Below are 12,728 nucleotides of genomic sequence, written 5' to 3'. Positions count from 1 at the left end.
GTCTTTGGCGGGGAAGCGTTGTCTTCTAAAAGACGAGATAACTCGTCAATGGCGGGGAAAGAGTTAATATGCTGATTTGCTCTCAAGAAACATTTCTGATTATTATCAATGTTTAAAACAGTTGTGCTGCTTCATATTTTTGTGGAAAACATGATTGATTCTATTTTTCAGGATTCACAGATAAATAGAACGTTCAAAAGACCAGCATTTATTAGAAATAGAAATCTTTTGTTCATCTATTTTGACAAATTATATTTTTCTCCCATTTGAAAATGAATCCTGCATTTATGTGAGGGATGAGGGATTTATATGTCACTCCCGAAACTTTGCTGCTTGTACAGGGTATATGGCCCCTAGCACGAAAAACATCTTTTATTCAAATTCTGAATGGATTATATTTAGCCTAAAAAAAATGTCGCGATCTCACAAAGTTCCTTTATAATCATTGACTTATTTACATCGTGTTACAGTGAGAGGATTCGCGAGCGTGCAGAACAAAATCCGGCGTTTATTTGAACGGAATGGCCAATCAGAGGTGTTCAAGAATCAACAGATCTGTCTGTGATTGGCTACATTGCTCAACTATACAAAAACACATTGTAAATGGAAACTTTTCACGTTCTCCAGAGCGCAAACACAAATACGCACTGGAGCGTTTCCAAATCTGTTTCACCAATGTCCTATTACATTTTTAACTTTCAGTGAACTGAAAGAAAATGGAGAAAATGGAAATGTGGCGTGAGAGCATGAGAAAAGTGTAAATTGCATGAGTCTCGTGCTGAACGTGTGAGAGTTGGCAGCCCTGATAAATGTCTTTACCGGAACATTTGATCAATTTAATGCAGCCTTGATGAATAAAAGTATCAAGTTCTTTAAAAAAAAATACTGCCCCTAAACTTTTGAAGGGTAGTGTAGATTGTAGATTATGATTTTGTTTGTCACTTGATCTCTAGGATTGTTTTTCTCAGTTTATTTATTTCTTTAATCTACTTCAAACAAATCTTATGTTAAATATTTGTGTATGTAAATAGTTTGACAGTCTTTATGACTGTGTTTGTCCAGCAAGTCTGGTAGTGATTCACACGAACGTGTCCTCGTCCTACTTTAGATTTCATTCTTCTGCTTGATGACCATGTTGAATGAAACCACTGACACATTAATAATTATCTGTATTATTAATGTGTCAATGTTTTCATCCAACATGGTCATTACATACATCAATGCTTTATGTTTCCATTATCATTCAGACAATGCTTTTGATTATTAGCAGCAATATCAAGGTGAATTAAATTGAAAATGCAAATTCGAATGTGATTCAACAAAACCCGGTTGTTTCACTTTTTTTTCCACAGGGTTTTTATTGATTGGGAAAATAGCACGTGGACAAGAAGGTAAGAATCCTTCAGTGTTTTAACACTTTTGTTCTGTTTTGTCTGTTAAACGGTCAGATATAAAAGTACTTGGAAATTTAGTGCTGTAATGAAGCTCTGATGCAGTTCGATGACCAGTTTTATAGTATTTTTATTGTTAGTTAAAGTTCCCTGATACTGGATAGACTAAAGTCAGAAAATTAACTTCGTATTAACAGGCAATATTTCCCTCTAAAATCGATCTTTCAGGAACAGCCTTTACAAATTTTTAATGTCAGATTATACTGCTCTTTGTATAATATAACATACCAAACCATCATGATATATAGGCCAATATTAGAATTATACTAAGTAACAAATGTTTGTTATTCAAAATAATAAAAAAGATGCTCACTATCATTTTTACCTTTGAGTTTTAAATATCTGTAACTGTTTTGCTCCCTTAACCCTTCACTTCTGACCCTGTGGTGGACATGTTGCTGATGATGAGTAATAAATAGTTTGGTAAAAGTCTTCTGCAGTAGTAGATGACTTCTTATTGACCTTTATCCATGAAATTGTTCCAGAGAATGTGGCACTATGGGGCAAAACTAGTCAGTCATCAACTTACGCGGGCTCTGGACCTGAATTGGCTCTTGATGGATTGTTGAACAGCTGGACCCACACTAATGAACAGAACAACCCGTGGTGGAGAGTTGATCTACTGAAAGTATACAGAGTTAACAGAGTCACCATCACTAATAGAGAGAGCAGTTATTTGAGGATTAATGGGGCTGTGATTCGTATCGGGAACTTTCTTGACATTTACAGCAACACCATGTGAGAATTTCTTTCCTTTGATTTGATTTCTGTGGCTGAAGTGAAGAATGAACAGAAATGGATAACATTATCTTTCTGTCTGTAGATGTGGTATGATTTCTACTCTTGGAGCCGGTGCCACGGCCACTTTCTCATGCAGTGGGATGGTGGGACGTTATATGGTTGTTCATATTCCTGGAAATCTGAAGACTCTTAGTCTTGTTGAAGCTGGAGTCTACGGGACTTTGGCAGGTAATTTGTTGTTGTAGAGCACTTTATTAAATGCAATAAATACTTTTTTAGAAACTTACTTGAAATGCATAGTTCACCAAAAATCACACTCATGTCCTTCCAAACCAGTATGACAGTATTCATGCTTTATTGGCATCTTATGTACAGATGATTCTGATAAACGTGGGGCTTGAGCACATAATTCTGTTGATTCATCATGTTAAACGCATTCATCAGACAAATTTATCAGACAAAATCAACAGTCAACTTTCTTTTTATTCCAAATGGTTGTTATTGAATATATTGGTAATATTTCCACCAGGTTGTTGGTACTAATGATGTAATGAGTTACTAGGGACGTCTAATTATTTTGTATATAGTTGTGAAGAACGTTGTGTCACGGCAAACTCACAAACAAGATGATCCAGTTGCAGCATTTAATGAAAAATACAAAAACAAACAGTAAATCCAAAAACAGAAACAAGAAACACGTAACAGTAAAACAATCAACCTGCAACTAAGGACACAGAAAACCGAGCTTATATGAGGATGAGTTGACAAGATAATGAGACACAGCTGAATGTAATGAGACTAGAATGTCAAAGCAAAGGGTGATGGGAACTGAAGTCCAGAGAAACATGTAGCGACATGTAGTAGAACCCATGTAGAGGCCCAGAAACAGAGTTAGGCTAGATGGCCAAGGCGGAGCCGGCAAGGCAGGAGGCCGGGGGGGGGGCCGGAGGGACAGACCAGCGAGGCTCTGGCCGAACAACGACCCCGGCGGACGACCAGGGCAGAACCAGGAGCTTGGCAGATCGTAAAGGCGGAACTGATGACCACCTCACCTTGGATTCTGAGGGTTCCTGGACTGGAGTGTATTCTAGAGTGGACTCTGGAGACTCCTGGACTGGAGTAAGTTCATGAGTGGACTCTGAAGACTCACAGACTGGAGCGGGCTCTGGAGTGGACTCTGAAAACTCCCGGACTGGAGTGAGTTCATGAGTGAATTCTGAAAACTCACGGACTGAAGAAGACTCTGGAGTGGACTCTGAGAGCTCCCGGACTGGAGCAGACTCTGGAGTGGACTCTGAGGGCTCACGGACTGAAGCAGACTCTGGAGTGGACTCTGAGGGCTCACGAACTGGAGCAGGCTCTGGAGTGAATTCTGAGAGCTCCTGGACTGAAGTGAATTCTAGAGTGGACTCGGAAGACTCACAGACTGGAGTGGGCTCTGGAGTGGACTCTGAGGGCTCACGGACTGGAGCAGACTCTGGAGTGGACTCTGAAGACTCCCGGACTGGAGCAGGCTCTGGGGCAGGCTCCTGGGCCAACAAAGCAGGAAGCTTACGTGGGACCAGCAAAACAGAGTTTAGGTGGGGCCGGCAGGGCAAAGAGCTTGGTAGGAGCTGGCAAGGCAAGGAGCTTGGGTGGAGCCGGCAGGTCAAGGAGCATAGGTGGAGCTGGCAGGGCAAGGATCCTGGGAGGAGCTGGCAGGGCAAGGATCATGGGAGAGACAAAAAGAGTGGACTGCTCAGTAACTTCTGGAACCACCAGGGTCGGGTCCTCCAGGACCACCGGAGTCAGGTCCTCCAGGACCACCGGACTCGAGACCACCAGAGTCAGGTCCTCCAGGACCACCAGACTCTGGACCACCGGAGTCGGGTCCTCCAGGACCACCTGACTTGAGGTCACTAAGTCGACTTCGCTGCCCTCCTCCGCTTAAGCGTGGGAATAGATGACTGGTTCTGGGCTTGATTAGACGAGTGAGGTATGGGTGGGACGGTCCCTGCAGATGGTGATTAATCTTACCCTCCTTCCGGACCTGCAAATATCTGGAGAAGTTCCAGAAATCCAGACACTTCACCAGTTCCATCTCCCACTGCAATAGAGGTTCATCCAGACAACGATTAAAAATGTCCTTAATGTCCATACCTTGAACGCCCAGCCTCTCCGCCCCAGTCCAGAATCTCTGGACAAAGGCCAGTAACTCCATTCCCCTCTGGCGCAATTTCTCCAACCCTTGAAGCCCGGCTTGCTTCTCCAGGAATAGAGTCCTCTCCCTAATGCTGCTGGATCTGTACATGGCTGGTTGATTCTGTCACGGCAAACTCAAAAACAAGATGATCCAGTTGCAGCATTTAATGAAAAATACAAAAACAGAGTAAATCCAAAGATAGGCAAAAACAGAATCAAGAAACACGTAACAGTAAAACAATCAACCAGCAACTAAGGACACAGAAAACCAAGCTTATATGAGGATGAGTTAACAAGATAATGAGACGTAGCTGAATGTAATGAGACTAGAATGTCAAAGCAAAGGGTGAACTGAAGTCCAGAGAAACAAAACAAAAATACAAAGTGTGCCCTCTATTGACTATAAGGGGCACACCAACTAGACCCTGTGACACGTTGTTATATATAAAAAGTCATTGTGTTTGTAATTCCATTTGGTAACAGTAGGCTAGTTGGTGCACAAATTACATGCTTCACCATCATCTCCTCCACTGTTGCCCTCAAATCTTATTCGAATTGTGCATAAACATGGGTCACAACCAGTTTTTATTAATTTTGCAGGAAATCGGGCAGTAGGAGGAGCCACTATACAGTCGTCAACATCTGCAGATTGGTTTGCTGAAAAGGCCATTGATGGTAATCGAGGTCTTCAACAGTTGCATACAGGATGCTCCTCAACCCTTAATGAGACTAACCCGTGGTGGAGGCTGGATCTGCGTGATGTCTACCGAGTTAGTGAAGTGGTCATCACTAACAGAAAAGACTGCTGTGCTGAACAGATAAACGGAGCAGAGATTCACATCGGAAACTCTTTGGAGAACAACGGTACCAACAATCCCATGTGAGAAACTTGAGGTTGAAAGAACACGAGACGTCAAACACAAATATGAAGGATTGAAACAGATATGACAGTATTTTTATATCCCTCATGTTTCTCTGTCTGTAGATGTGCTGTTATTCCTGATATTCCAGCAGGTGAGTCCAACAACTACTTATGTGATGGATTGGAGGGACGTTACATGATTATTCATATTCCTGGAGACTGGAAGATTCTTACTCTTTGTGAGGTTGAAGTCTACGGGTATTTGGCAGGTAATTCATTGTTGTAGAGCATTATATTCAATATTCTACATTAACATATAATTCATGTAATATCATGCTATAAAGGAACACAAAATCATAATTTTCACAATTCGATTTGGTGAGGGTAGTTGATGCAGTAATAACTCACTTCACCTCCAGTCGTTGTTCCTCAATAATCTTCCCCTCTGCTGCAAACTTTGTGCATCAAGACAAGTCGTACAAATTTACAATATTCTCACATTTTAAAGAGACATGATTTTACAAAAGTACAGTTTGGGACATGACACAAGAAAAGATAAGAGGAAGATCTGAATGTCTTGTCATATTCTGATCTAAACAGTTTAGTATGAATGTTATTTCCAGTTGGGATCTGCTCTGGCTGATAGAGGATTGACAGACATGACATTGAGTTGGTCTCAAACTCCTAAAGAGAAAGTGATGCGGAAAGTGAACGCTGGCAAACGTGAGTGTGTTCTCACAACTGTACAATAACTTATGACATATGCTGGACAAATAGGTTCTAAATTTATGATAAATTTATAAAATTTTGATATGTAATAGCAAAAATGTTTCATTTGCAGGTCGCTGTGATACAAGAAAATGATGCCCTGGAAATCAACAGTCTGACTCACTAAATTCACATTGATTAAATTTCTTCATAATTTAATACATTTCTTCATAAAATCAGGCAATTCTAAGTAAAAAGTCACATGTGAGATAATAAGTCGTAATTACCTTGTTTTATTTTTTATTCAGTGGTGAAAACGGGCTTCCATAATAATTACTTGTTTACAATGTAAAAACCTTAAAACTCTTGTGCTTCATTGTTACTCTTGATTCAAATCTTTAAGAAGTTTTAATCATCTTGTATAATTCTGTAATGTCAACAAAGCATTAGAAAATATAAAGGCTATAGATAATAATAAATATAATTAAAATGAATTAATGTCAAATTCATACAACCCACAAGCATAATAAAACTTAATGTGATATTTTTTTATGTTTATTGGCATCAATATTTTATTTAATGGTTATTTTATTATTAATAATTACCAATTTATTATAATGTATGTATATTATAAGTTTTGAATGAAATTCCCTGTATTTTCATACTTTATATTGGTAATGGTGTTCTGGAGCTGTAATGAGGAGAACAGGTTATCATGAATGGATGGAGGTATGGCGAACTCTGATGGCGTCATAAAATCGTACTTCCTCAACGTGATGACAATGTGTGGTGCGTCCAGAGATGAATCACATATAGCTGTGATCATAACTCAGCAAATTAGACAGAATGAAGGACTTTTCAAGTACTTATCACAGAACTTCCAGTACTTAACGCATTCTTTTCCAGCACTTTAAAGCTCAAAAGTCTGAATAGTATACAATTTAATAACTCATTTACCACCCTGCTCCTGTTCCCCAACTTTTGCTACATGACCACTTTCTTGACATAATTGATGTTCATCATCTGATTGCATGACCTCTTGTTATTAATTATGGGGCAGCTTATTCCATAGCTTAGGGCCTATAATGCAGAAAGCCCTACCACCCACCGTAGAGAGTTTATACTTGAGTTTATACTAGGTATTGAGGTGCGAGGCTGTGACAGGCCTTATACGCTAAAACTAAGAGTTTAAACTGAATACGTTTGGCCAGTGAAGTTGGTGAAGGATGGGAGTGATACAATACACAATGCTCCCAAATTTCACATAGTTGTTGTAGGATTTCTATCCATAACAGACACTGATATGCCCATGTGTGTGTGTGTATGTGTTTTAGCTTAGTTTTAATGTAATCTAGAATAGCCAATAAAATTCACGTTTTCATTTATAAAGAATCATTGTCTGGTGTCATATAACTTTCAAGTCAAACATTGCCAAGATCACATTACCTAGCTCTTAGCTTACTTATCAAAGAACGTATTACCCGTGGCCAGGGAAATACAAAGATTCAAGTTGTTAAAATATACTGAGATCACCGGCTCGCTGGACGACCGTTGATTTAAAGTGTAAACTATCAAATTTGAATTCAGTTTTAATCAGGTGGACCTCGAATTTTCAGATTCGAGTCCTTTCAAACCCTGAATGAATTAATAATAATTAATTCCCTAAAATTAAGTAATCAAAGACATTACATTGTTGAGGGCCTAATCTGGACACCATCAATATCAATGAAAATATCATGCTGGGGGGAGCTCTGTAGCCGGGTTTCCATCCAAAATTGCGAATTTAACTTATGTGCAAAATTGAAATATCGCATAAAACCTTTGCGAATAAGCACCGTTTCCATCCAACGAGTCAAAGAGTACTAAATCGTCACTTCCTGGTAGAACTGGCGCTAGGCTATAGCCTATATCACTATGAAAAGTAGGAGAAACCCCTGAATATAATAATTTTCATAGGCCTATATAATAAATTACTTGCGCATCAGAGCGAGCAGACGAAACAAAATAAATGCGGTCATTGCTTTCGAAGGTGGATGCTGCTGTTTGGGAACACAATCGTGTAACAGTTCTGGGAGGCAATTATACAGAAATACGTTGATGACCGATTTTGCTCGGACATTTCAAAATTACCATAACATTTCAGATGCTGAGGAACGACATTGGACCACTGGTCCACTCCCATAGCGCAGTCACATGACTTTTTTGATGCGCATGGAGGAATTTACTCGGCAAATGCGTTTCCATCTCCTTTTATTCACATTAACCCTTTTTCGCACAAGTCAAAAACCCACCTCAAGTGAGCGGAAAAACTTTTTTGCGAATTAAGGGATTTTTATTCGAAATGTGCCGTTTCCATCACTCGTTTCTGATGCGATACTTCAAAATGCGTATAAAAACAGGATGATGGAAACATAGCTTGGGATTTAGGGCCAACCAGCAGGATTTCAGTTTTGTCTGCATTTAGTTGTAAAAAGTTATCTGACTTCCATGTTTTAAGTTCTTGAAGACAGGAAACAATAGAAAGGGGTGGACAAACTGAGTTAGGTTGAACCGTAAAATAAATTTGAATATCATCGGCATAACTGAAAATTGAGACCATCACGTCTGATGATCTGACCCAGTGGCAGCACATAAATGAGAAATAAAAGTGGACCAAGTACAGAACCTTGGGGTACACCACGGGAAATAGTGACAGAGCGAGATCTATTCTTATCTATCTTTCCTTGATTATGCAGTATGTACACTAGTTGCCACTAGTTGTCATATATTATATCCTGTCTACAGTAAGAATGACCATATTTCAGGCTTTTTAGAGCTGCTAAAGAGTCAGAGCATATGACTACCTTGTCTAGCCTCGTTTCTTCCACCCACTGTAGAGCTAGATATATTGCCGCAAGCTCAGCTGTAAACACCATTAAATGATCTGATCTGATCTGATCTACCTGATATTTTGGAACATATACTGCTGTTCCTGCTTTTCCAGATTCTGGGTCCTTTGATCCATCTGTAAAAATATCTAAAATATTACTATATTTTTGTTTTATATATTGATTTACTAAATGTTTAACTGTCTTATCCTTATTTTCTTTAATTATTTCTTGTACGTGTGTATATATACATGGCATAGGAAACAACCATGGAGGCACAATCTGAGTGTATTTCCACTGATCTATACACATTATTTGGGTCATTCTATTTCCTGTCCAGCCTATGCTTTTGATGTTGCCTTGGGTATGTTCCCAGCTCTCATGAAACACAGACTTAGTTGGGTGTATATCCCCATGTTCTTTTAATGAGACCCAATAATTCATTACTATTTTTTGCCTTCTCACTTCTAGAGGCTTAGTGACTTTTCAAAAAGGTGGCGCCATTTACCTTCCTGTGTGCTTAGTGATGGGAATTCAGACTCTTTACAAAATACCATAATTTTACTTTTTTTTTTTTGGTATAAAAACCTAATGTATGTAAAAACATTAAACACAAGTTAGTGACTTATCCAAAACACAAACTATTATTAACATACTCAAAATGGATCATTGTGTGCCATATAACAAATAAAAACTAAATTACAGTGTGCAGAACAGAAGCATCCAATACAATTGTATTGTTGCAGCTATTAACCCTGAAACATATTCACATTGTGCACATGTGTTGAATCTGGGCTGCATTCCAGTTAATTTTTTTATGCCCTGGCCTTGCTAACTTCCCTCCGTCTCGTTGACTCGGATGTCATTGATTACATTGCACGAGTACCCACTACTGGCGGACTGCTTGCATTAATGTACTAATGCTGCACTACCGACTAGATTGGACGTGGGAATATCCCAAATTAAATGTCCCACTTCAGACCTCAGTGAGTTCCAGTCAATCAGACGTCACATTCACATGTTGACCATCGTGTTTTTGTGTCAATTATGCCAAAACAGATTAAAAATATCTAAATCTATTTGAAAACAGCAGACAAAAGGCAAAAGCATAAACGTAATGTCTAATGTTTCATTCATGATCTCCTGTTTGTGTTTGTGACTGGATTGTTTGGTTTTGATGGCTGTGTGAAAATCTTTAGTGAATATTGAGTTTTCTCTTTGCTTCTTTACAGTTGGACAACGAGGTATTTGTTTAGGGACACTGCTTACCCTGCTGAAAAAAAACAATAGACACCATCACAGAATTATAATGGTTTTACTGGTTTAATGGGACTTGTGTCAGTTTTAACGGAAACTGTTCTGGACCCTGTGGGTTTCTGGTAATTGGTCGCCTTCTATTGGTGACTTGTTAAAACCACTAAATCCTATTGGAATATGTCCCAAAACACACTACAGGAAACCATTTGTTAATGGTTAAAAGTTGATGGTTTGTAATGTTTGTAATGGTATTTGTAGTGGAAACCATTAGAATTTCTGTGATGGTTCCTATTGTTTTTTTTTTCAGCAGGAAAGTAATTATGTAAAATGTATAGAATACTGTGACATGACACCAAGGTACGTTAACAGATCATCACTGAATGAAAAGCAATAAATGATCAACTCATTTTAGTAGGTGTGCATTGCCTCTTGTTTGGTTCACTAAATCAGAAAATATCCAATTTGAGTCTCATATCCAAAGTTATTCAAACCTATTCAAAGTCTTCTGCATCCAATATTAAGGGAAAGACTAAGAGGCAGGGAATGTAGTAACAAGAAACTAGTTTAATGTTTTAAAATTATTAAAAAACATTGGCAATTTGTATTATTTAAAGTTGCATCCAAGCATCCAAGCAGAAACATATGAATGTTTTGATAACAAGCAAAGGTGATGATAACTTGTTTGTTAACTTTGTCTATGGTCTTTAAGACTTGTAAGGGAGGCATCTTATCTTGAACTTACTGTAACAGTTATGATTTGCACAGATTAATGAATCTTAAATGTTATTCTTTGCACAACATAACATTATACAGAACTAAATAACATGGCACTCAATCATATATAAATATTGACAGCATTACTCTCTTGTAGCTGGTGAGTTTTTATGGTACGCTATGACTGCTGTCACTTCATTTGGATGGATGCTGTACACAGGCGGCAGTACAGATGCCAACATTGTCAGAAGGCTCCAGTGTGAATTCCCATGTACACTGACAGCAGGTGAAAAAATTCCTATGAAGTTTGACTTCTCATGTGATATTAAGGTTATGTTTCATTAGCCAGCGCCCCAGTCTGCTCGTCGCCGAGGGTGGCCCGCCTGTGTCCACCCCCGCTCCCGCTCCCGCGCAGCAGCCTCGAGCAGGCGGCGCCGTGGAGCTGGGCGTATGCAGGCCGCCCCACCCGTCCAGGCCCCCGTCAAACCTGGCAGTGAGCAGAAGAGCAAAAGGCCCGAGATGGGCGACCCAGAGAGGGAGGAAGCTGCTCTTTGGGGGATGGTGAATGCATCTCTCCCTCCCCCGAAGGAGGGCAGGGTGGAGAATCTGTAAAATCTCAACGAGAGAGCGTTTTTCTCTGTCCCTGGGTCCCAGGAGGGCATGGAGAGTCGGGGACGGACCAACACTGGACCACACTCATCCTCCTCTATCGCCAGCAGGCAGGAGTGGGTGGTTCGAGAGGGGTCAACAAAGGCCCTACTCTCACACCCTCTGCCAAACTGTGGAACCAGGTAAGCGTTGCACCACACACTCAGACCCCTCTTCGGTCCGCTCACAAGCCGCCCGAGTTGGGTCCCTGCGTTCCACCTCGCTGCCCCACTGCGGGTACGGCGGTGGTTTCGTTGGTCCCACTTGCACGGTATCTGGGTGCCTGGCTAGCTCTATCCAGCCCGTCTCGCTGGCTTCTGTGGACCATCAGCCTCGGCTATGCGAGGTTGTGAAGGCGGCCGATGCTCCTGTCTTGCGTGCGGAGATCGCAGTCCTACTGGCGAAGGATTCGATAGAGCCCTCAGCCGATATGAATACGTGGTTTTACAGCCAGTCATTGTACCCAAGAAAGGCTGTGGGTTACGACCAATCTTGGATCTGCGTGTCTTGAACCGGGCCCTTCACTGGTTACGGTTCAAGATGTTGACGCTGAAACGCATCTTCGGGTGCATCCGTCCCCGAGATTGGTTTACAGCGATCGACCTGAAGGATGCAGACCATTTGAAGGACGCACAGACCATTTCTGCGGTTCGCGTTCGAGGGACGTGCATACCAGTACAAGGTCCTGCCCTTCGGGCTGTCCCTGTCTCCGTGTGTCTTCACGAAAGTCGCGGAGGGGGCTCTTGTTCCCCTCAGAGAGCAGGGTGTTCACATCCTCTACTATCTCGACAATTGGCTTATACTAGCACAGTCTCGGGATCAGTTGTGCAAGCACAGGGACCTGGTGCTCCGGCACCTCAGCCAGTTGGGTCTTCGGGTCAACTGGGAAAAGAGCAAACTCTCCCCGACGCAGAGGATCTCTTTTCTCAGTATGAAGTTGGATTCGGTCGAACAGACAGCACGCCACAGAGGAACGTGCGCGGTCAGTGCTGAACTGCTTGAATTCATGCAAGGGCAGGACAGCGGTCCCACTGAAACTATTTCAGAGGCTCCTGGGGCATATGGCAGCTACAGCGGCAATTACGCCGCTGGGGCTGCTTCATATGAGACCACTCCAGAAGTGGCTTCACGGCCGAGTCCCGAGGTGGGCGTGGCAGCGCAGCACTCACTGGGTCCAAGTTACACCGACCTGTTGCCAAACCTTCACCCCGTGGTCAGACCTTACGTTCCTCCGGGCAGGTTTTTTTTATAACCGATACCAATTATTTGCATGTTTATGTGCCCGATAACCGATATGCA

At 41.1% G+C, this 12,728-nt stretch overlaps 1 protein-coding gene across 1 annotated transcript in view; it reads left to right on the top strand.

The window, feature by feature from the left end:
* The first annotated feature begins 4,657 nt into the window (after positions 1 to 4,657).
* The window catches only part of LOC107721050 (fucolectin-1-like), a 24,172-nt gene continuing 16,101 nt past the window's right edge, over positions 4,658 to 12,728 (top strand). Inside the window, exons 1-3 of the mRNA XM_016528904.1 lie at positions 4,658 to 4,661; positions 4,974 to 5,253; positions 5,359 to 5,504. Coding sequence (XP_016384390.1) covers positions 4,658 to 4,661; positions 4,974 to 5,253; positions 5,359 to 5,504 — 430 coding nt within the window. The remainder of the gene's footprint in view (positions 4,662 to 4,973; positions 5,254 to 5,358; positions 5,505 to 12,728) is intronic.

Source organism: Sinocyclocheilus rhinocerous, unplaced genomic scaffold, assembly GCF_001515625.1.
Source record: "Sinocyclocheilus rhinocerous isolate Xijiao unplaced genomic scaffold, SAMN03320098_v1.1 scaffold1232, whole genome shotgun sequence".
NCBI lineage: Eukaryota > Metazoa > Chordata > Actinopteri > Cypriniformes > Cyprinidae > Sinocyclocheilus > Sinocyclocheilus rhinocerous.
This window is presented reverse-complemented; position numbering and strand designations above follow the sequence as displayed.